This window comes from Perissodus microlepis, chromosome 4 (genome assembly GCF_051167445.1).
Source record: "Perissodus microlepis isolate ML-2025 ecotype Zambia chromosome 4, ASM5116744v1, whole genome shotgun sequence".
Lineage (NCBI taxonomy): Eukaryota > Metazoa > Chordata > Actinopteri > Cichliformes > Cichlidae > Perissodus > Perissodus microlepis.
The window spans coordinates 7,528,164-7,550,138 of record NC_140464.1 but is presented as its reverse complement, the minus strand read 5'-3'; the positions used below and the strand labels follow the sequence as shown (position 1 = coordinate 7,550,138).

Below are 21,975 nucleotides of genomic sequence, written 5' to 3'. Positions count from 1 at the left end.
TAATATATTCTAAAAGCAGTTATCAAAATAACTCTAAAAATAGAGGAAGTTGTAGTTACATATGAGGACCACCTGAGGGCAACAATTGCACACGGACGTCAGTGAAGATATAAAAAAATAAAAACAAATCATTACATAAATGCTCTGAGTACACACGTTTTATTTTGCAGCAAGTGTCATTTGTGGATGGTGAAGCGATGTAGCAATGAACCCTTCGTTTTGCAAACGTGTGCAGTAGTGGCTTTGTAGCCCAAATGGGGGCAGTAGTGAGCTTCAACATCCATTGTTAACCGCCTTCATATTAAACAGCTGAAGAAGAAAACCGGAAGCGTCTGGTGCGCATGGCGCTCTTTGAATAATATTTTCTCCTCTGCTTATAAACACAACTCTCAGTTTGCTCGAAATCGATAATTAAGTTATTCCTACAGGATACAGGTACGTGTATTTAGCAGCATGCAGCACTGAGTTATCTTTAACTAAAATCTCTGAACAACAACAACGTAAGTCAAACGTCGCTTTCAAGCCATTCATTTTTGTGCTTGTTAGCCGGCTAGCACGGTCGTCTTAGGATCGCTAGTGCAGTAATAGAAGAGCTGCTTATGTCAAACGGAAACGTCTTAGTCAAGATGCATTTTCTGTGCTGATTATCTGTGGACAGAAAACTCGAGTGAACTTGATAAAAGTAACTGAACTACGTCCCTGCATGCTATGCAGCGGTTAGCGTTAGCATTCGCTTTAGCGGTGACTTACAGTGGCATATACTTTCTCATGAATGTTAACTGCCACTGGCAGGCAACAAACAAGCCAAAGCTAACTTATATTAAAAGTAAATTTCATTTTCTAGTGAAGCATTAAAGTGAAGAAGTTACTGATGTGTTATTGATGACTCGGTGACACGTTACGTTTTGGCTAATTTAAACAGCAATAAGATACGTTACACATTTTAAATATCTCGTCTTTTTTCCCCCTCCTATATATTTTTCTGCTGAAACGTTATGCGTTTTGTATGCTACAGTGGATCGTATTTATTAAATTAACTTTGCCACCAAATTCAGTTGCTCATTGATATATCAACCCCTCATTTAGTTCTCTGCGATATGGAGGCTGATTTGTATGACGAGTTTGGGAACTACATCGGTCCAGAGCTGGACTCTGACGACGATGATGATGACCTGGATGCAGAGGACAGAGACGTCGACGAGGTATGCTTAACACTCAGGAAACCAGCAGTAATTACCAGGTAGTACCGAAGTTCGTGTTTGCAGTGTATACATGAGTTTGTGGTATTTACAATTTGCAGGGTGATGAAGATGACGAGGATGAGCCAGCAGATGCTGATGATGATGTCCCTGGCATGGAGGTGGTCCTGCATGAGGACAAGAAGTACTATCCTACAGCAGAGGAGGTCTATGGGCCTGAAGTGGAAACTATTGTACAGGAGGAAGATACACAACCACTTACAGGTAGGGCTGCTTAAATTGATGTAAAGATGAAAAAAAACCTCGTTGACCAAAATCCAAGGTTTCTACATACAGAAAATAGGTTTTTGCCTTCTCTCAACAGAAAATTACCAGCAAAAATTAACATTATTATAAATGTAAAGTCGCCATTATTTTAAAAATGGGTTTTAATTTAGTCAAGAATTAAAAAAAAAAAAAGGTACAAAAATGATAGGAAAATGCTTAGACTTCTGTCAAGTAACAGATGCTCATGGCTTTAACTTTATGAGGACCAATCATGCTTACATGTGTAGTCACTAACGAGAAACCCCGAAGGTCTTGTCATCTTGGTCGAGCTGAACTTAACAGTGAATTTGGGTTTGTTAGGAAGCAGCATAAGTGGAAGAACATAGATGGATGAAAACAGGCGCAATAGTACACTGGGCAAAATTAAAGAAAAATGTAAATGTTTTGAAAACCCACAGATTCACTCTATGTATTTTCAGATACATTTTAACAGTAGACTGAATTTTGCTGTACTGTAAACATAGTCAAGGAGTGCAGTCTTAAAAATGCTTCTTTTCATAATCCTGTACACAATATTGTCTTTTTACTCCTTCCAGAGCCAATCATCAAGCCTGTGAAGAACAAGCAGTTCACCCTGATGGAACAGGAGTTGCCTGCCACAGTTTACGATATGGAGTAAGAAATTTTCAAGTGTTTCGTTGCATCTGAAAATGCAATTCAGCGTTTCACAGACTGATCTCGTGTAATATTCTTTACACATTAGTCCATCTACATGCATTTACAGTGTGTCTTTAGCAAGCAGCATTAACCCTCTTCTCCCTCGCCAGATTTCTTGCAGATCTGATGGACGGGCCAGAGCTGATTCGTAACGTCACCCTCTGCGGTCACCTTCACCACGGCAAGGTTAGAGTCTGCCTTATTCCTGCTCCGGGCTCAGGCTTCTTTAAATATCCTCTTCCAGTCGTGGTCCTCCTCCAGCATGTAGCCAAGCGAACATGTGTTCCTAAGATGAAAAATTGAACAGATTTGGAACATTTTGGAGCATATGCTAATAACATGGCTGCACTTTAGAGCCATCTGTGGCTCACGGGAATCTAATGAATGTGTTTATTCCATTCAGACCTGTTTTGTGGATTGCCTGATTGAGCAGACACACCCAGAAATCAGGAAGAGAGATGATGTGGATGTGAGTGTTGTGTACAATAATTCAAAATGTTTGCAGTCTGTTATACATAAATTCTGTATATGACAGCTGAGACCAACATGATCTGTTTTACTTTTTCAGCTCCGGTACACAGACATCCTCTTTACCGAACAAGAGGTGAGTGGCTTGGTTTAACTGCTGTAATGCTACATAGCATTCATTACTAAATAATTCTATCAATATTTATAAGTATCCAGAGTCTATTTAGCCTGAATATCTTCTTTAGAAGACTGTATTGATGTTTCTCTTGCTTTTGCCTGATCCATGTTTTTATAGAGAGGAGTTGGCATCAAAAGTACCCCTGTCACAATGGTCCTGCCTGACTCCAGAGGAAAATCCTACCTTTTCAATATAATGGATACACCAGGTATTGTATTCACATTGGATCCTTTAGTTGTTAGATGCATATTTTGAGGTTTTATAGAATGATCTAAAAGTTGCTGACAAAAAACATAAAAACTAACAAGTCTACTTTTGTGCTTGTCCTCCCATAGGCCACGTGAATTTCTCTGACGAGGTCACATCTAGCATCCGCCTCTCAGATGGCGTTGTCCTCTTCATAGATGCAGCAGAAGGAGTGAGTCAACTCCTATTTGTGGTTCTCCCAAACCAACACTATCTATATCTTTTTATGTCATTATACGTGTGGTCTTCAGCTGCCCATAGATCTCACAGATATTTGTGAATCTCTTCCCAGGTGATGCTGAACACAGAGCGTCTCATCAAGCATGCAGTTCAGGAGCGAATGGCAATCACCATCTGCATCAACAAGGTTGATCGTCTCATTCTGGAGCTCAAACTGCCGCCCACAGATGCTTATTATAAACTTCGCCACATTGTAGATGAGGTCAATGGTTTGCTGAGGTAATACTGGGAACCCCTCGCTAACAGTGTCTGAAGCGTTTTATGTGATATTTCCCCTTTTTTTCCCCAAAGGAAATTACCATAAAAATATTTGTTAATAATAAATATTATTGTCTTGGTGTATGTTAAGTTACTACGTTTAAATATTTTCTAATATGATATCTTGGTGGTATGAGGTAGTGTGAAGCTTGCTAGCACTGCGCTGCTGACAATAGCAGGATTCTTTATTTTGTCAGGCGGTAAACATGGTCGCAGCAAGAATTTCTTTTAAAGGAAAGCCACATTAATCTGGAACTGACCACCCAGTGACACTGGTTGCTGATTGGCTATTTCTCTTCCCTCTCAGCACATATTCTACAGATGAGAACTTGGTGGTGTCTCCTCTCCTTGGAAATGTCTGCTTTGCCAGCTCTCAGTACAGCATCTGTTTCACCCTGGGGTCCTTTGCAAAGATCTACTCAGATACCTATGGTGAGATGACTTTTGGGCTTATAAAGTAGTGAAATCAGTGCTTCACTACAGCAGTATTAATATATTGCTGTTTTTAACCATAAAGCTTTGTCTGAATAATGAACCTTGTTTATTTCTGCTATTTTGACCCAATTTAATTAATTTAAAACATGTAAATGCATAAGAAACATGGCATCCTTATACAGTTTATCTATTTCAGTTTTTATGTGTTTATTTTTTGTTTACATAGCATGGTTGATGAATTAAATAATTTCTGGTTTCTAAAGTACATTCGATAAGCTAAAACCATAAGATTACAAAATACTCTGAAGTTAGGGGGCTTTTACGTTGTAAATCTAACAAGTGCTTATGGCTTTTACTGAAAGCTGATGTATAATATATCGTTTTGATATTTTTATGTCTTGAAAAATAATCTTAACACACATGATTTTGATTTTTAAAATGGTTCAGGAAGCCTGAAAAACAAATGTCAGAACTGAAGAATCTTAGTTCAGTCTGGGGGGCTTCAAAGCTTTGAGTTTCATGTGACCAGCCCTACAAAAAGCCATGACTTTATTTCATACACTGCACAGTATCCTCTTACCCTTTCTCTCTCTGTTTGTAGGTGACATCAACTATAATGAGTTTGCCAAGAGGCTCTGGGGAGATATTTATTTCAACCCCAAAACGTGAGTAGCTAATGTGGATACGCAACTACGCTCTTAATACATCATTACTATTATTACTACTACAGCAGTTTTCTCCTCTTCCTAATTCAGTCGCAAGTTCACGAAAAAAGCTCCCAGTAGTAACTCCCAGCGCAGCTTTGTGGAATTTGTTCTGGAGCCTCTCTACAAGATCCTCTCACAGGTTCGATGCATTTAACGTCTTATTTATTTATTTTTTTAACATATGCACAACCAGGTAGCTCGGTACATTCTGGCTGCAGGAAGGGTGGGATGAACTCTCAAAGCTCTATGTGTAATCCTTACCTAAATCCTCTTTGTGCCTAGGTGGTTGGGGATGTGGACACGTCTCTCCCTCGAGTTTTGGATGAGCTTGGTATCCACCTGACTAAGGAGGAGCTGAAGCTGAACATTAGACCCCTGCTGAGGCTCGTCTGTAATCGCTTCTTTGGAGAGTTCACTGGTATTGCCCGATTTATTCATTTTGTTTTGTTTATATATATATTATTATTATTATTTCTTCCTTTCTTTTTTTGAAACTTAAAATACTATACAGGCTTGTATGCTTGGCTGCGTAATCAATAAAGTAGTAATAATACTATAGACTATTAGCTTGTCTGTATTTTGTAGCTGTAATCTGTAGATTAATGGTCATTCTTTAGAAAATCTGAGTCTCATATCTTCAGTACATCAAATATTGAAATCTTGGCGCTTTTCTTGCAGGCTTTGTAGACATGTGCGTGCAACACATTCCTTCACCACAAGAGGGTGCTAGGAACAAGATCGAGCACACCTACACCGGAGGTCTTGACTCAGACTTGGGGGAAGTCATGGCAGAGTGTGATCCTGATGTAAGTTTAATGGAAGGTCAGGTTTGTTGTGTGCTGAGATGATGCAGCAGTTAATTACTAAAGGTGGCAGTCTCCTTCCAGTGGAATTCTTTCAGGTCTGATGCAAAAAAAGTCAAAGGGCTCCTTGAATTGCTCGAAAAACACAAATTGTTAATTGATACCTTTACTAAAAGTTATGTTCCAGTGGTTAAAACTTTCCACTTCTTCATCATTCCTCTTATGTTCTCATGTCTGTCGTCCTCAGGGTCCTCTGATGTGCCACACCACTAAGATGTACAGTACAGAGGATGGCGTTCAGTTCCATGCTTTCGGTCGGGTGCTGAGCGGGACCATTCAGGCAGGTCAGCCCGTCAAGGTCTTGGGAGAGAACTACACACTTGAAGATGAGGAGGACTCTCAGGTCTGCACTGTGGGGCGTCTCTGGATTTCTGTGGCCAGGTATACTTTTAAAGCTTGAATTCTTTGTTTTGTCGCAAATCAGGGATTGGTTATTAAAATTTCAGTTCATCCCACTATTTTAGGTATCAGATTGAAGTGAATCGAGTGCCCGCCGGCAACTGGGTTCTCATTGAGGGCTGTGACCAGCCGATCGTCAAGACCGCCACAATCACAGAGCCCAGAGGGAACGAAGAGGTGGGAGATCGGCAGAAAAATCTGTCCAACGTTTTAAAAAAAATAAAAAAAGAGTCAAATCCAGATTCTCATGTTTTTTTTTTTTAACTCTGCCTTTTAGGCTCAGATTTTTAGGCCGTTGAAGTTTAACACAGCATCAGTCATCAAGATCGCAGTGGAGCCAGTGAATCCATCAGAGCTGCCCAAAATGCTCGACGGACTGAGGAAGGTCAACAAGAGCTATCCTTCTCTCACCACAAAGGTATGACATCACACATATTTCAATAATTTTCTTCTTTTCTTTTTTTTAAATAACAGCCTGAGCCTGTTATTTTAAAGTCAGTATGTTTTAAAAGATTTCAGTGTAGTTTTACCTTTGAAAGGACAAACATTGGAAGTGTCGCTGCTCCAGACTGTAATCTAAACAACAGTTAAATGAATTGACTGGTGTGTTTGTCTTTCAGGTGGAGGAGTCTGGAGAGCATGTCATCCTGGGGACAGGAGAGCTTTATTTGGACTGCGTCATGCACGACTTGAGGAAGATGTACTCTGAAATCGACATTAAAGTAATTTTTCCTCCGCATTGCTTTACTAATGATGTTCAACTTGTGGCATTTATTTCACGTCTCGTAATGACAACTTTAGGGACCACGAGAATTAGTAAGAAAATTTAAATGATGAGGTTTAGTTTTTGCTGCAATTTCCCTGAAAGTTATTAGGCTGTAGCTGGAATGTTAGTCTGTTAAAGGGGAGGAAACGGTGTGTTATCCTCTCCACTGCCAACCCAGATGTGCTTTGAAGTTTTTGAAGAAGTTTTTTTTTTTTTGTGGTTTTTATTTACTTTTTTGGTAGAAAAATGAAATATTACTTAAAGACAGTACACACGAGTAAAATCATTGCTTTCTATTTGTAATTTCGCTCCTCGTCCCCCCTCAGGTTGCCGACCCTGTTGTGACTTTCTGTGAAACAGTTGTGGAGACATCGTCCCTGAAGTGCTTTGCTGAGACGCCTAATAAAAAGTACGTGTCGAGGGTAATATTTTTAGATCTTATCCAAACAAACAACAGCATGAGGGCAGTCTGGGATAGATTATTAATATAATTCAGAGCACCCGGCTCTAAAATAATTTTCTTTTTAAGTTTTAAAGTTTCAAATCTAATGCATGCTGTTTTGCAGTTTGTAGTGTTTGATGTTGAGAAGTTAAATATGTGCACTGTTCAGAGTGTTTCAGTCAGTCTTTCCCTTGAGCTGAGTGTCTCTCCAACCCATAATTAGTGATTGATAGATGTATGATATGATTGACAGGAATAAGATCACCATGATTGCTGAGCCCTTGGAGAAGGGGCTGGCCGAGGACATCGAGAATGAAGTAGTGCAGATATCTTGGAACAGGTAGGTGAAGACATTACTCTTATCCTCACACGTATAGAAGATAGAATGAACTTTCAATGAACTAAAACGATGTAATTTACTTTTTTATTTTAGACGTGTTGATTTCTTCCTTTTCCTTCTAATATGATACCAGGGTTATAAAATGCTCAATATTTCAGCGCCATCCTGACCAATATTTTATTTTCATTTATCCTATTGTAAAAGTCTACAGTCAAGCGGCACTTCACAAATCTAAATAGTTTACAACATGGAAACTGCTGGCAACACTCAAGAAACAGAAACAATTTTAGATTTTCCAGAAAAGACCTAAAAAGGAAAGAAATGCCCAGTTGATTAATGGTTTGGTTTTTTGTTTATTTATAAATGAAAGTAAAATGAACTCATGCCAGAATGGTGGGCACATAGAATGAAAAAGGAAGGAAAGAAAGGGTTCATGATCCAAACAATACCACATTATCTATCAAACGCAGTGAAGGCAGTGTTATGTTAGCGGAATGCATGGCATCCAGAGGAACTGGGTCACCGATAGCTACAGATTTTTTGACTGCAGCAAGAAGTAGCAAGATGTGTTTTTAAGTTATAGAACTATAGTTTCTGCTCACATTCAGTTAAATTCTGCAAAACTGATTGAACAGCATTTCACAGTACAAGAAAGGATGCAGAAAAACACATTGGAGCAGCTTTTTAAGGCAAAAGACATGCACGTGTTCTTAGATGACTAACTCAGTCACCTTAATATGGCTGAGTATGATTTTTCATTTATTTATCTATTTATTTAGATTACTGAAGCCAAAACTAAAAGCACAAGGCCAGGAAAAGCATCTCAAGAGAGAGAACTCTGCTTTTTTTGTGCCAGACTTTATACAATCAATGCTGGTATTTTACATTAAGGTATTAAAAATAATCCATGCATTTAAAATTTGGACAAACATTTTACAGTTGGTTCTATTGGTTTGTCGATTTTTCTAGCGCTTGCACAAATGAAGGGACACTGTATTAACAAAAAAATAAATAAATCTCAACGGTCAATGAAAGTCTATATTTTAGTCACATCTTAATTGCCTCTTATGTTTATTTTTCTTTAAAATGTATTACTGGTATTCAGGACTATTGGGTGTAGGAAATGTGAAATACAAAAGCAGCTACTGTCACCAATATATCTATTTAAAGTGTATATAAACAACTTTCTGTATTTTAATATTAAGGCAATATGAAGAACAAACTTCTGTGCATTATGAATGTATGTCTTCATTTAAAAAAAAAAAAATCCTCTATGCTATATTGATCAAGTCACTTACAGTAATTGAATCATTCACTAAAAGCATGGATGAATTTCCTCCTCTCTCTGACATGATTACATGCATGAGTGTGTATGGTGCTCGAGAGAGGCTTCCAGTCAGTACATGTCTGAGCTCATTGGTACCCAGCAGAGCCAGCATGGGATACTCTTCCTCTTCCATTAACCCCTTTACCCCCCAGCAAGCCAATATCTTTAATGTTACACAGTGGCACAGTGGTGCAGCCCTCTTTTCAACTGGGCTCTGTTCTTTTCTCATGACAGGAAGAAGCTGGGAGAGTTTTTCCAGACCAAGTACGACTGGGATTTGCTGGCTGCCAGATCTATTTGGGCCTTCGGACCAGACACTACAGGACCAAACATTCTTGTAGACGACACACTGCCTTCTGAGGTGAGGTTTTAATTCAGCCATGCAGCTCAGTCACAACAGTGTGTGCACCTGTTTGTCTATGCAAAGATTTAATGCTAGACGCTTTTTCCTACTTGAGCACAGACTCTTCAAAACAAAATAAAACTCTTTGACAGTTTAAAAAAGCATCCAAAAACATAACAGAAAATGGGGCTTTTAAAAGCACAAAATTCAAATTGTTTTTATGCAAAAGAATTTGTCATTTGAAAAGCTGAAGCCCTGTGAGTATTTGGCAGTTTGACTTTTTTCAGTCTTGCCGAAATTCATGCATTAACAAGAAACCCAGAGGAGCATACTTCAAAATACCCCCACCTAGGGCTGTGCGATATGACCAAAATCATATCCCGATATAAGAATTCTATCTTCCCGATAACGATATAAATCACAAAAATGTAACATTTTCTGTAAATTCTGTGAATCTCGGGCAGCTCAACTTGCGTGAAGTGTTTCCAGCTGCGCGTCGTGTAGCTGGAGTCGAGTGTTTTAACCGATGCATGAAACTATACATTTTTAGACATAAGTTGTAACGGCCGCCGTTTTCTTTGTGAGTAACGGCGTGCTGCGGGGAAAAGCCTGTTCTAACGTTTGAGTCTAAGGTCTATTTTTTAGCACCTGGCGGCTCTTTTTTACTTCTCATCCGTAAATAATCTGCTCTTTCACGTGATTCAGTTTATTTTGAAAAGTCTCAACAGGATCTTGAGCTTTATTGTGAAAGGTTTATGTGGAACATAAACAAGCAGACGCGCGATGGTTTTACCGTCGTTGTTGCTAACGACAACGCATAAAAACAGGCGCTTGTCTGTCTGTAGTGTGGTTATATTAAATATAAGAGAAATAGAGAACTTTAAGAAATTAATATAGCCACTACAGTGACCATCAGAACAATGACAAAATATTGCCGTAAACAGTTTATTTTGCGACACCACGAAACAAACGATAGCGTAAAATGAAACAATAGACGTTTTTATATCGTCATCCGATATATATCGTTATATCGAACAGCCCTACACACACACACACACACACACACACACACGTGTGGATTCAGATGAACATCTGGATCTGAATTAGTTTGTGATACTTCAAGGTGATGACACTATTTTTTCACTTTTCAAATTAACATTTGTGTATATGAGACATATGGTCTCGTTTTTGCTCGATTCCAATCGGGAATTTCAATCACTTCTAAACTGGTCCAAGGTCCACATGTGGTTTAAAAACAAAAAAAATCATGCAAATGAGCACAGTTTTTTGAGTAGCTTAGAGACCGACAAACTGAACCAATCAGAACTTGTTGGCAGAGCTCTTAAACCAGGGGTCTCAAACTCCAGTTCTCGAGGGCCGCTGTCCTGAAAACTTTTCCATGTGTCCCTGTTGCAACTCACCTGAATACAATTAGCAGGTTATTAGCAAGACTCTATAGAACTTGACTGCCTGCTGAGGTGGCAATTCAGCCATTTGATTCATGTTACAGCAGCTCATGAGTGAATGAACACGGTGCAATAAAAGAACTTTTGGAAGTACATTTTTCCAAACACTTACATTTACTTAAATTTACTTGAGTAGGGTTTGGGGTTGCCACTTCAGCATGCAGTCAAGTTTTGTTCTCTCTGAATAAATTAGTAGGTAATGACCTACTAATTTTATTCAGGTGTGTTGCAACAGGGACACATAGAAAACTTTCAGGACACCGGCCCTCGAGGACTGGAGTTTGAGATCCCTGCCTTAAACTATGCCGTTATATGAAATTTGTGACAGTAGTTTAGTTATCGATGATTCATTTTAATTTTTATTATATAAGATCGAAAAAATACATTTCAAAGAAACAAAAGTTTAGAACATCCACTCTTGGCTAGCTGTGCTTAGTTTCTACCCGTCAAATCATACAAGGATATTGAACTGTCAAGGTTTTAGCCAATCCTCCATCAACTTGTGTTTCACCTACAGGTGGACAAAGCACTGCTTGGTTCAGTCAAAGACAGCATTGTGCAGGGCTTCCAGTGGGGCACCAGGGAAGGACCTCTGTGTGATGAACGTAAGTTCTCTCTTTGATCCCCGCACCACTGAAACACGCTGCTTCTATGGAGAAAATCTTTGTTTTGTTTGGATTGCATCTGGTGCTGGAATTTCCTCCTAACCTTGTAGAAACTACACTGTCAAAATGTGCCTTTCCTCGTCAGTGTTATTTAACCATAACCGTGTGTTTTGCTGCCTTCAGCCATCAGAAATGTCAAGTTCAAGATCCTGGACGCGGTCATAGCTCAGGAGCCTCTCCACAGAGGAGGAGGTCAGGTCATCCCAACAGCAAGGAGAGTGGTGTACTCTGCTTTCCTCATGGTGAGCTCATTCTTCCCCCGATCCCCATTCTTCTCATCTGCCATCAGCTTCTCCAGTTTTTCCTTTCACCCGCACTTTCTTTAATGTTCCATTACCTTGATTAGAGTATGGATCTTTGCTGATGTGCGGTCTTTTTAATTGCAGTGTGATAACATTTCTCTTTCATGATGTTGGCTTCTTTCCTCATCTTCTTTGGCTTGTATGCTGCTGTTTTCATAAATCTGTCAGTCAGCTGTACATGCCATTGCCATATTTTTTTTTTTTCTCCAGGCTTTTGTCCTTGCTTTAATGTATACTGTCCCTTATGTCTCAGGCCACTCCGAGGTTGATGGAGCCATATTACTTTGTAGAGGTTCAGGCTCCAGCTGATTGTGTGTCTGCAGTTTACACAGTGCTGGCTCGAAGGAGGTTTGTCTGTTTTCTTTATATCGATGTAGGGTTTAGTGCAAAGCAGTGCAAATATTAGTAAATACAAATTCCTTCTGCTTTTTAATTATTGGTGTCGTGTTTGTCATTGATCAGGGGTCACGTCACCCAGGATGCACCAATTCCAGGCTCTCCTCTCTACACAATTAAGGCTTTCATCCCAGCCATCGACTCGTTCGGCTTTGAGACAGACCTTCGCACACACACACAGGGTCAGGCCTTTGCTCTGTCTGTGTTCCACCACTGGCAGGTAAGATTTAAAGACATTAACTTGCTTTCCAGCTGATGTTTGTTGGAAATGCTAAGAAAACGCAGACATTCAAGGAGCTTTGGAGACGTCCAGAGGTGTCAGACTTACACATGGAGTTTGGTATGCGCTGTACTTTAATACAAGTAAAGAAAAAGCTTAGATTCATTGAGAATGAAATAATGGCCAACCCTCACCTGCTTGCATCTGAGGAGCGGAATAAGATTTTATCAAAACAGACAAAAAAAAAAAACCCACCCCAAACATACGGTTAATTTGTGAATTTCATAGTGAATATTCACTAAATGACAGCGTGATTTTTGGTTCGTCTGCTGAAACCCATGCACTTACTTGCGCGCACAAACTCTGACACCACATAAAATTATGGCAGCTTGTGCAGCAGAGTGACCCACGTCGTGCACATGTCTGCCACTCTGGTTAAAACGCTTTTGATGTGGAGTAGAGGGGAGTGTTGAGTCATTACGTTTTAAGTATAACGTGGCTGTCCGGGTATCTTTCTGCACATGTCTGACATGTGTTTGTGTCTGCACTCTGCAGAGCTGTGTCAGGGAAAATTAACTCTACTTAGTGTAGATTAATACTTTGCTGCTCTGAAATTAATCTGAAAGAAAAAAGGATTATCCTGGATGGAAATATTAAGTATTTTTTATACTCCCTAAGTTTTGTTTTATCCTCTTGAGGTGAAAATGAAAGTGTGACAAGAAGCTAGGCATGAATTATTTATTCATAAGCTTGTTGAAATACTGTAAAAAGATGTATTATAGGTACACTGATCCTTTGGGACATGAAAAATAAATGAAACCCACTGATGACAAATGCACACAGGGTTTTTTTTCCTCCCTCGTAACTTATTTCAGTCAACTTGTTAGGTTCCAAAGTATTGTGTGTAGTTTTTTTCCCTGAGAATATAAATTACCCTTCATGTTTTAGGGCAGTTACAAACTCAGATTTCCCCTGGGAAGATTCCTGATTTTATTTTCATTTTTAAAACTGCAGCAGAAATATTTTGATATTTTGCAATTATGTGAACCAGTGTGATGAATTATTTCCACCTAGCTCAGTTGTAGATTGTTTGGAGAAACCCTCCCTCAAAAAACAAGGATTTTTCCCCCCCAGCAGACTTCCAAGATGAAGTACCAATCACCATGACCACCTATCCTTAAATTACTCTTCAAAAGGCAGCCTCTCTGTCTGTAACCGATACAATCAACACTATGAATGTTCACTGCTGACTAGTCCTGCCAGCACATATAGATTCAGCTGTCCCATATAATAAGAATATAGCACAGTGAGCTATGCTGTTTGCCACATTTAACTCAAGAGGCTACATTGTGCCTCCCTCATTAGTTTGATCATGTAGTGCCAGTATTGGCATGCTATCAGTGTGCTGCTGACTTATTCTTGTTCGAGGCTCCCATCCATCTGTTGATTAGGCTTCAGCCATGCTATTGATGATATTTTCCCCCTTTTCCTCTATTTTTAATCTCTCCTCGAGGCTGAGAAAGTCTTAGTTACTTGCCTCACACTACTTACTTTAGATTCAAGCTTTCCTCTTCCTCCTGGATTTAGGAACTGTATCACATCTCACTAAAAACTTTCAAAGGTTATCCAGTGAGTTAGTGGATTTAGTAAATTGTTTAAAAACCTTCAAACTAATTTCTTCTGACTCAACCTGTTAACAAGACGCTGATGCCATGTCGGTCACAGACGAAAAGAGTGACAGCACTTTCACGTTGCGCTTTCCATCATGTTGATGGACGCACCCCTGACTCAGTAACAAAGGGACAGACTTGCAACTGAATCAGATATTTAATGAAATGCCCACTCAGCTTGTTAATGCTCTGAGTTTGATGTGCTTCGTGTTGTCAGATTATTTCACAGATTGTGCACGGTTGAGTAAAAAGGGGAAGAATTCCCATGTTGACCAGTCACAGCTGCCTTTTGCTCTTTCTCTCTTTATTTTTCACCATGACGATCGTGTTTGTCTTTCAGATTGTGCCCGGTGACCCTCTAGATAAGAGCATTGTGATCAGGCCTCTCGAGCCTCAGCCTGCCCCCCATCTAGCCAGAGAGTTCATGATCAAGACCCGAAGACGCAAAGTGAGCCTTTTGACCACTTGTTCATCGATACTTGTAAATGTGCTTGTAAATTGTCTTATTTTCTTTATGATATCTAAATTTTTTTTTGGGTTCTCCGAAGGGCCTGAGCGAGGATGTGAGCATCAGCAAGTTCTTCGACGACCCTATGTTGTTGGAGCTGGCCAAACAAGACGTGGTGCTCAACTATCCCATGTGAGATCGCAGCATTCACTGCAAACTCCAGCAACACCACCAAGACCTCTGCTGCTCAATGAACAGCAAATCCTGCTTGTTTTAGAAGTTGTGGGGTATAATGTTGCTACACCTTACCCATTGCAGAGCAGCTGTAGTTGTCAAACATCGCAGAAGTTTGTTGCTTCATCAATCTCTTGTATTTTTATTTTTTATATGTACAAACTGTCATTGTTTTTGTAGAGGAAAAAGAGACATTTGGTGTTCGATCTGGCGTATGTCTGAATAAAAGTTTGTAATTCAGAGGTTGAGATGTCTGGTTCTTTCTAGTGCTGCAATCTTTTAACATAATTTTACATCTCAAAGTCGACGTATGGGTGTATTGGATTTGAAACACCTGGATGGGAATCTTCAGTGTTTGTCTGTGGGTGAAAATGTTGCTTAGTTGGACTTTTTGCTGATGGCTTGAGTGAGCGGTGCGTGTCTGTCTGGAGCACAGTGTGGGCAGTGACTGATAGGTTGTGGGATGATTTGAGGCAGCCAGGCAGGAAGCAAAGGTTAGGGTCACATGACCAAATAAAAGGGGGAACAAAGGAATGATGGAGCATATCAAAGGAGACAGATGTCATTGGATTAAATGTTTGGTCCTCCTTCATCTTGAGTGTGTGCTGTAAACTTAAAAGGCCTGGAAGTGACACAACCCAACAAATGACCTCTTCCTATGGATGTAGTTTCAATGGTGTGTAGAGAATGTGGAGTGGCTCAGGTAATTTCAGGTAATTAGACGAAGGGGTAGGGTTATCCAAATTGGTGTCAGGCTAATCAGCAGAACATTTTCAGTAAAATAAAATTGGCCGGCTGTGTAACTAAGAATGTAAAATGAACAATGCCAGGATTTTTTTTTAAAGCTGTCAATAATTTATATAATGCTGTTATATAAAATCCACTTTAATGATGTGATTGGGTTTTTAAGGATGCTTCATAAATCATAAATCCATATATAATAGTTTCTAAAGGCCTTGGTTATGAGTTTTCAATTGCCCAAGTATATTAAGAGCTCATCTATAGGCAGGATAAAATTTGGCAAACAATACAAACTGCCTTCTCAACTGATGGGATCACCAGAAGTCAGTTTATGTAACTTACAGAGTATAGCATTACTTAAATGCAGGTTTGATATTTTTTTGGGGGGGGTTGTATGGGAATTGTTTTCAGAGGTCCAAAAGTTTGGTGGTGCAGTATCCCAAATAACTCCTTCTGAAAAATCCAATAAAAGCATGAAGAACTGCCTGCAACTCAGCATTTAGGAGACCGTCTTTTTGAGCAGTTTAAAGTTACACAATGAGTGATCCTCCAGCCAAATCAGCAGCAGAGAAGTGGATAATGCTGCAGGAGCAGTTTGAGAGGCACCATCTGCTGTGAAACTTGATTTCAAACTGCTCTTGGTGAAAGATGAAACTTTCAAGCCTGTAGGGTGTAAGCATTTGAACATAAAACCTATATACTGAGTACATTATCACTCTAAAGAGCAGCTTTTAACTTCACTTCAGGACACATTGGTTTGCGTATCTTGTCACACCTTCGGAGCACAGCAGTGTCTGAACAGCTCGGTCCTTCATCACTCACCACTGACAATCCCTCAAACAGTCCCGGAGGTGATGGAGATTGGGAAGGTTAGCCCTGGAATAGGAAGAGTTGAAAATGGCAAGCTACTTTTGACATTTGGACTGAATGTCAATCCTGTTCAGGGTGACAAGTGATTTTTGTGTATTTATTTATTTTTGGCAAATGTGGGTAGATGGCAGGGGTAAGGGTAGGGGTGGGGGTTTCTCTGCCCTTTACAAATGCTTCAGGGAAGGAGAATTGAAAGGAATTGGATATTTGTGAACAAGAACTCACTAATATGAGCAGCGAAGCTTCCTTTCTCATTGATGTATTTAGATGCAGGTTCTGTCAGAGGTTTACATCCAGTTACCTCTGTTCTAAAAGAATATGATCAACTCTGTGCATTTGTTAAGTAAGCGTGCACTCAGACACGGTCCCATCACTCCTCCCTTATGTGCTGGCGTGAGATCGTGCCTGGCCCCGAGCGCAGAGACGGATGGCAGCAGTTCTTGCCGGTCTGAACACAAGGCCCCGGAGCAGTCATTACAATCTGTGGTCCCTGTGCTAAATATAGACAGGAGCAAGGTTCTGCCGTGTTATAGGGCCAACTAGGGGCACTCTCCTCCTCCTCAGTCAGGCCTTTTCCTTTGCATCTTCATCTGATTTCAACATCTCATCAGTCACCCTTTCCCACAGTTTCTCCGTCCTCTGCTCTTACTTTTTTATTCGTGCTGTCCTTTCTCACTGCAACTACACACCTCTCAGGCTCTGCCATGTGTCTATGACTCAATCACACTTGTCTCTTCCTGCTAACATCATGAGCGAATCTCTCCCTCTGGATTATCCGGCACAACGTGGACAGCTATAGGCACTGAGAGTCCAGGCAGACAGTTTCATAATAAGAATCTGTTTATAGCGAAGATGTAGCCACAATTATCTACTCGCTGAAGGAAGATGATGAAGGTTGAGTCAGCCTCCAAACAATGTCATGACTACAGCAACTACAAAGAAGCCAAAAAAGAAAAAAAAAACTATACAAAGTGAAGCAAAACAAACAACGAGTACTTTCAGACTGGATGTCTTGCTGCTTTGTTGAGGCCTTTCATACGTGTTTGCACCAGGGGCCTGCTTTCTCATAAGCAAAAAAGGCCGTCGATCTGAACGATGTTTCCAAACCTTCCCAGAATATATCCTATTGCTCCTCCTTTCATATCTACCTTCCAAGCAGATCCATGAAAATCTGAGGTAGGGGATTTGATCTGGCACACAAAGAAACACATGACTGTGTGACTCCTGCACCCGCGGGCACCCAAAGAACCAACAGTACTGATTCATTTCCTATCAGGGGATCCAGAGGTTAGTTCATGCCAGAGTTTAGCTCACATACTCATTGAGGCTGCACATGCATGGGTGCCTGCAGAATCAGAGAGGGTGGATGGACTCGTGAGCCACCCCGCCTTTAGAACAATGAAGCTGCAACCTCAAAGCTGCTAGCTGTCTCAATTTGCCAAATGAACCATATGTGTTCCCATGCTTGAGGCCTTCTAAACAAGCAGATTGAGACCAGACGTGGGCCCTCACTCAGTGGTGTGATTGAGATGGTAATGAATGGTAGAACACCTTGAAGTGATCCAAATGATTTCACGAATTACTCATCTGTAAGCCCCTTTTCACTGTAAGGAATCGAAGAACTCTGATCCCTTCAGTCACTTCCTTGGATATCATTTGCAGCCCAATAATTATTCATTGTTTTTTGTCAATGGTTTAATTAATTAACCTATTTTTTTTCCCATATAAAAAGCCAAGTACGTCAAATTGACACTTTATTTGTGCTTTATGGATTTTGGACCACAAACGAAACTACACCAGACTAGACCAAGACTAATCTTGCTAAATAAAGACTGTTTTAACTTTTCTTTATTTAGCTTTTAGTTTGTTTGTTTTTTGTATTTCTCCAGTTTGCTTTAATGGGAAGAGAATTCTCCCCCATTTGCTCTGAATTAAATTTCCTCTTGACTCTTGACAACAAAACATATTTTTAGCAAAACATTACAAACATTCTGAGCATGTTTTGAAATTGATTTTATTTTTAGGTTTATTTCATAAAATGTCTTTGTTCAGACTAGCTGAAAGAAAATGTCTAAGATTCACATCTACACTCACCGGCCTCTTCATTAGTAACGCCTTGCTACTACTTGCTCTGTTGGACCCTCCTTTGCCTTCAGAACCGCCCTTATTCTTTGTGGTATAGATTCACCGAGGTGCTGGAAACATCTAGAGATTCTGGTTCATTTTGACACCATAGCATCACAGTTCTTTTTTTTTTTTTTTGTGTCCCGTTTGGATCTTTAGCCATCAGAATTGTTGTCTTAAGGCCAAGAAAGATGCCAAGCGGATTTATTTTACCAAGTGGATCATCATGGCCTTGCCATATTGGTCCATTTGATTGACCTTTATTATAATTATGTATTTATTTTATTTTCGGTTGCTACAAACGGGACAGACGTGACTGGGGGATAGGACAGGGAGAAAGAATGAAAGAAAGAGAGGGAGAGAAAGAAAACCAAAGGGGAGAAGAGACGGTGAGAAGGGGGGGAAGAAAGGAAAAAACAAACAAACAAACAAAACGCCTGGATCACCTGTATGGAGAAAAAAAACAGAAGAGAAAGCAAACAACAAAGAGCAACATAATAAAAACAGCACCATCACAATAAACTAGCTAGCAGTAGATAACAGTAGATACTAAATAATAAACGATATTGTGCAGCACGCAAGATAGACAGCGCACAATGTGCTTTGAGGCAGCAGCCAAGAAAGGTGTAGTCCGCGTCTGTGAACACCCGTGTGTACACCTGTGTGCATACCTGTGTGGATCAGCATGCTTGTATTCCAAAGGTTTCTCCATGTAACGATCTGCTAGGGAGTGTGGGGAGCCATAGCCCCGTCCACCAGGGTATGAAGCAGGTATGGAGGAGATCCAGGCCCCAGATATCCAGAGGCCCCAGAGTACAAGGACCCGAGGAGGACCACCAAAGGGGGGGGGAACCGTGCCACCCTCCTGGGAAGAGCTGAGTAGAGCCCCAAACGAGAGGTCACCCCGCAGCTACGGAGCAGAGGCCAGACGGGGTCGCAGTGGCGTGCCCGCGGGCTCTGCCGGCAGCCAGCTGTGCCAGAGAGGACCGAGCTTCAGGCCCAGAGGCCAGAGGCCTGAGGGCATCCCACCCCCCGGAAGGAGCCCAGCCGGGCCACAGGCGCCCGGCCCCGCCAATCGGCCACCAGGAGTGAGCCGGTACATGCATGAGCGCCCAGCCCCAGATGACAAGGACCACCAACACACCAACGTCTAAGGGCATCAGCCACCGGCAGGGAGTGTGGTGAGGGGAGATAGGCCTCCGTACTTTAGAGGGCCTGAGATGTACCCAGAGAGGTTGAGTCTAAGACCCAACCTGACATATAGACACAGACAAACAGGCACACGCAGACACAGACGTGCATTCCCACCCCCATATGCACAACCAAATACTCGGCACTCACCCAACGTGTAGACAGACACAAATAGACACTGCACAGACAGTCGCACTCCCCAAACATACTCTATATCCCAGGTCCAGGTACCCCCGCCCCCAGAGGGGCAAGCCGCACCTAGACCCAGGAGATGTAACCCTTCTCTCTGGGGTGGAGGCAAGCGGACCACCTCCTTATCTGCAGTAGCAGGGAGGCCCCGCATCCCAGACCCCAGTCTGACGGCCAGCACCTCCTCCCAGCCCCCCAGCCCTAACGGCTAACAGAACCGGGGTGAGTGAAGACCTCAAACCTCCCTACGCCCGCTCATATGTAATGTTGTTGTGTGCTGTTCTAAAGTGCATTTAAAACTCAGGAGAGCATGGTACTAGCTTCCTCTCAGAGAGCAGCACGGCTCCTCCCGAAAACCCTCAGTGTCTAAATGCATTTAAAATTGAGGGTAGGGCACCAGCGCCAGAGGTGGGTTGGAGTACAACGACCATCCTCTGGATGCTGTAAAACGTGCCCACCCCCAAGGCCCTATATGTATGTGTTATGTGAGAGTGTGAGTAATGTGGATGTCTAGGTTGCAGAATAAAATTGAGGCACAGGCGGCCAGAAGGGGACAGAGGGGGAGTGCCTCCCCTCCCCCTGTGGTAGAGCGGGAATAGGGAGGCAGCTGAGGATGGGGAGGGAAGAAAGGGAGGGGCAAGCGGCCCCTCCCTGGGGCCAGCTCCCCCGCTGACCCCAGTAGGCACCCCCACGCTCTGGAACCCACCAGGGCAAGGAGGCCCAGGCCCATCCGGACCGGGGCCCGCAGCAGCAGCACTGCCCAGCCCCACAGAGTCCGGGGCAGCCCACCCGACTCCACCCCAGAGAAAACTGCACCCACCCCATCATCCAATCATCTCCCAAACTACACAAGACAATAGACACCCAGGTTGAGTTCATTCTCCCCCTCTCCTATATCTCTCCCCCCACCTGCAGAGTGAGCTCCTGTAGTGAGGAGACCACCTGCAAAGATGTAACAACCTCCCCACCAGTTAGAGAGCCCCCTAGTTGGGCCGATGCACCAGAGGTCCCCTGCACTGGGGCTGAGCCCCCCTGCACCCACCCGCCCACTGCTCCGGCGACACAACAGCCAGGACCCAAGCCCCCAAGGCCCGGCCAGCACCCCAGACCGGGGGGCGGAGCACCCCCAGACCCCCAAGCCTCCACGCCCGTCCCGGACCCTCCCAGGGGCAGCCAGGCTACCAGGCCAGTAACCAACGTCCGCCAGCACAGACCCTCCCCCATCTCCGCTGTACGCAGCCACAAGGAAAACACCATCCAAGAGCCCCAGAGCTTCTAACCAGGTCATGGCCACATCCCCCAGGTTAGGCCCTCCAGGGAAACGTCCCTAGGGACTCCCCAGACGCCCTAAGGCCGTCCCTACCCCCACATCAACCACAATAGCGAAGGCAGGACCAAACCATGACCCCCCACCCCCACTAGGTGATGAAGCCGATCAAAGGAGCCCAAAGGGATTGATCAAATGTGATGGCAGAGGTTGTATCAAGACTAATGTGATCTATTAGATGGTTTTTATATTGGTTAGAATTAAGATTATTTTTATTTTTCCAGTTAATGAGGACCATTTTCTTGGCAATGCATAGGGCCGTAAAAACTACGTGGGCTGTGTTTATTTCTGCAGTGACCTCATCCAAGTTGCCCAGCAAGCATACTAAAGGGGAGGCTGGAATGTTACATTTCAGACACTTTGATAAGTCTTCACATATCTCACGCCAAAATTTCTGAACTGGTGGACAGAACCAAAGAGCGTGGATGTAATTGTCCGGTGTATTTGCTGTGCAGTGTGAGCAGTTGTTGGAAGGCGTATAGCCCATCTTGAACATCCTATGACCAGTATAGTGCACTCTGTGTAATATTTTGTATTGTATTAATTGCAAACTGGGATTTCTGATCCATTGAAAGGTTTTTAAGCATATCTGAGACCAAAGGTTTGGGTCTAAGTTGATTGATAAATCTGCTTCCCATTTTGCAATAGGAAGGGATATTGATTCATCTATTTTAGAAAGTGTTCTGTATATTTTAGACAATAATTTGGGGGGTTTTAGACTAAGAAATTGTACCACACTTGGTGGTGTTTGTAATTCAGCTTCACTGGGATTAAATTTCTTTTTTACTATGGATTTAATTTGTTGATATTCCAAAAATCGTTTCTTGTTGATCCCATATTGTATAACTAGTCTGTCAAACGAAATAAAGTCTGTTCCTTCCAATATATGTTCCAAGTATTTAATTCCTTTGCAACTCCAATCTGAAAAGTTTATCAT

At 41.9% G+C, this 21,975-nt stretch overlaps 1 protein-coding gene across 1 annotated transcript; it reads left to right on the top strand.

Moving 5' to 3' along the window:
* Nucleotides 1-287: 287 nt before the first annotated feature.
* eftud2 (elongation factor Tu GTP binding domain containing 2) lies at nt 288-14,836 on the top strand. Its single transcript, XM_084925351.1, has 28 exons — nt 288-435; nt 1,087-1,202; nt 1,301-1,463; nt 2,063-2,141; nt 2,294-2,369; nt 2,587-2,652; nt 2,752-2,787; nt 2,947-3,037; nt 3,165-3,247; nt 3,368-3,534; nt 3,881-4,005; nt 4,610-4,673; nt 4,764-4,854; nt 4,998-5,133; nt 5,394-5,521; nt 5,766-5,959; nt 6,043-6,154; nt 6,255-6,395; nt 6,598-6,699; nt 7,070-7,152; nt 7,439-7,525; nt 9,087-9,213; nt 11,179-11,266; nt 11,450-11,568; nt 11,882-11,976; nt 12,091-12,244; nt 14,255-14,362; nt 14,463-14,836. The coding sequence occupies exons 2-28, from the start codon at nt 1,098-1,100 to the stop codon at nt 14,556-14,558; spliced, it is 2,916 nt and encodes a 971-aa protein (XP_084781477.1). The 5' UTR covers nt 288-435; nt 1,087-1,097; the 3' UTR covers nt 14,559-14,836.
* Nucleotides 14,837-21,975: the final 7,139 nt, after the last annotated feature.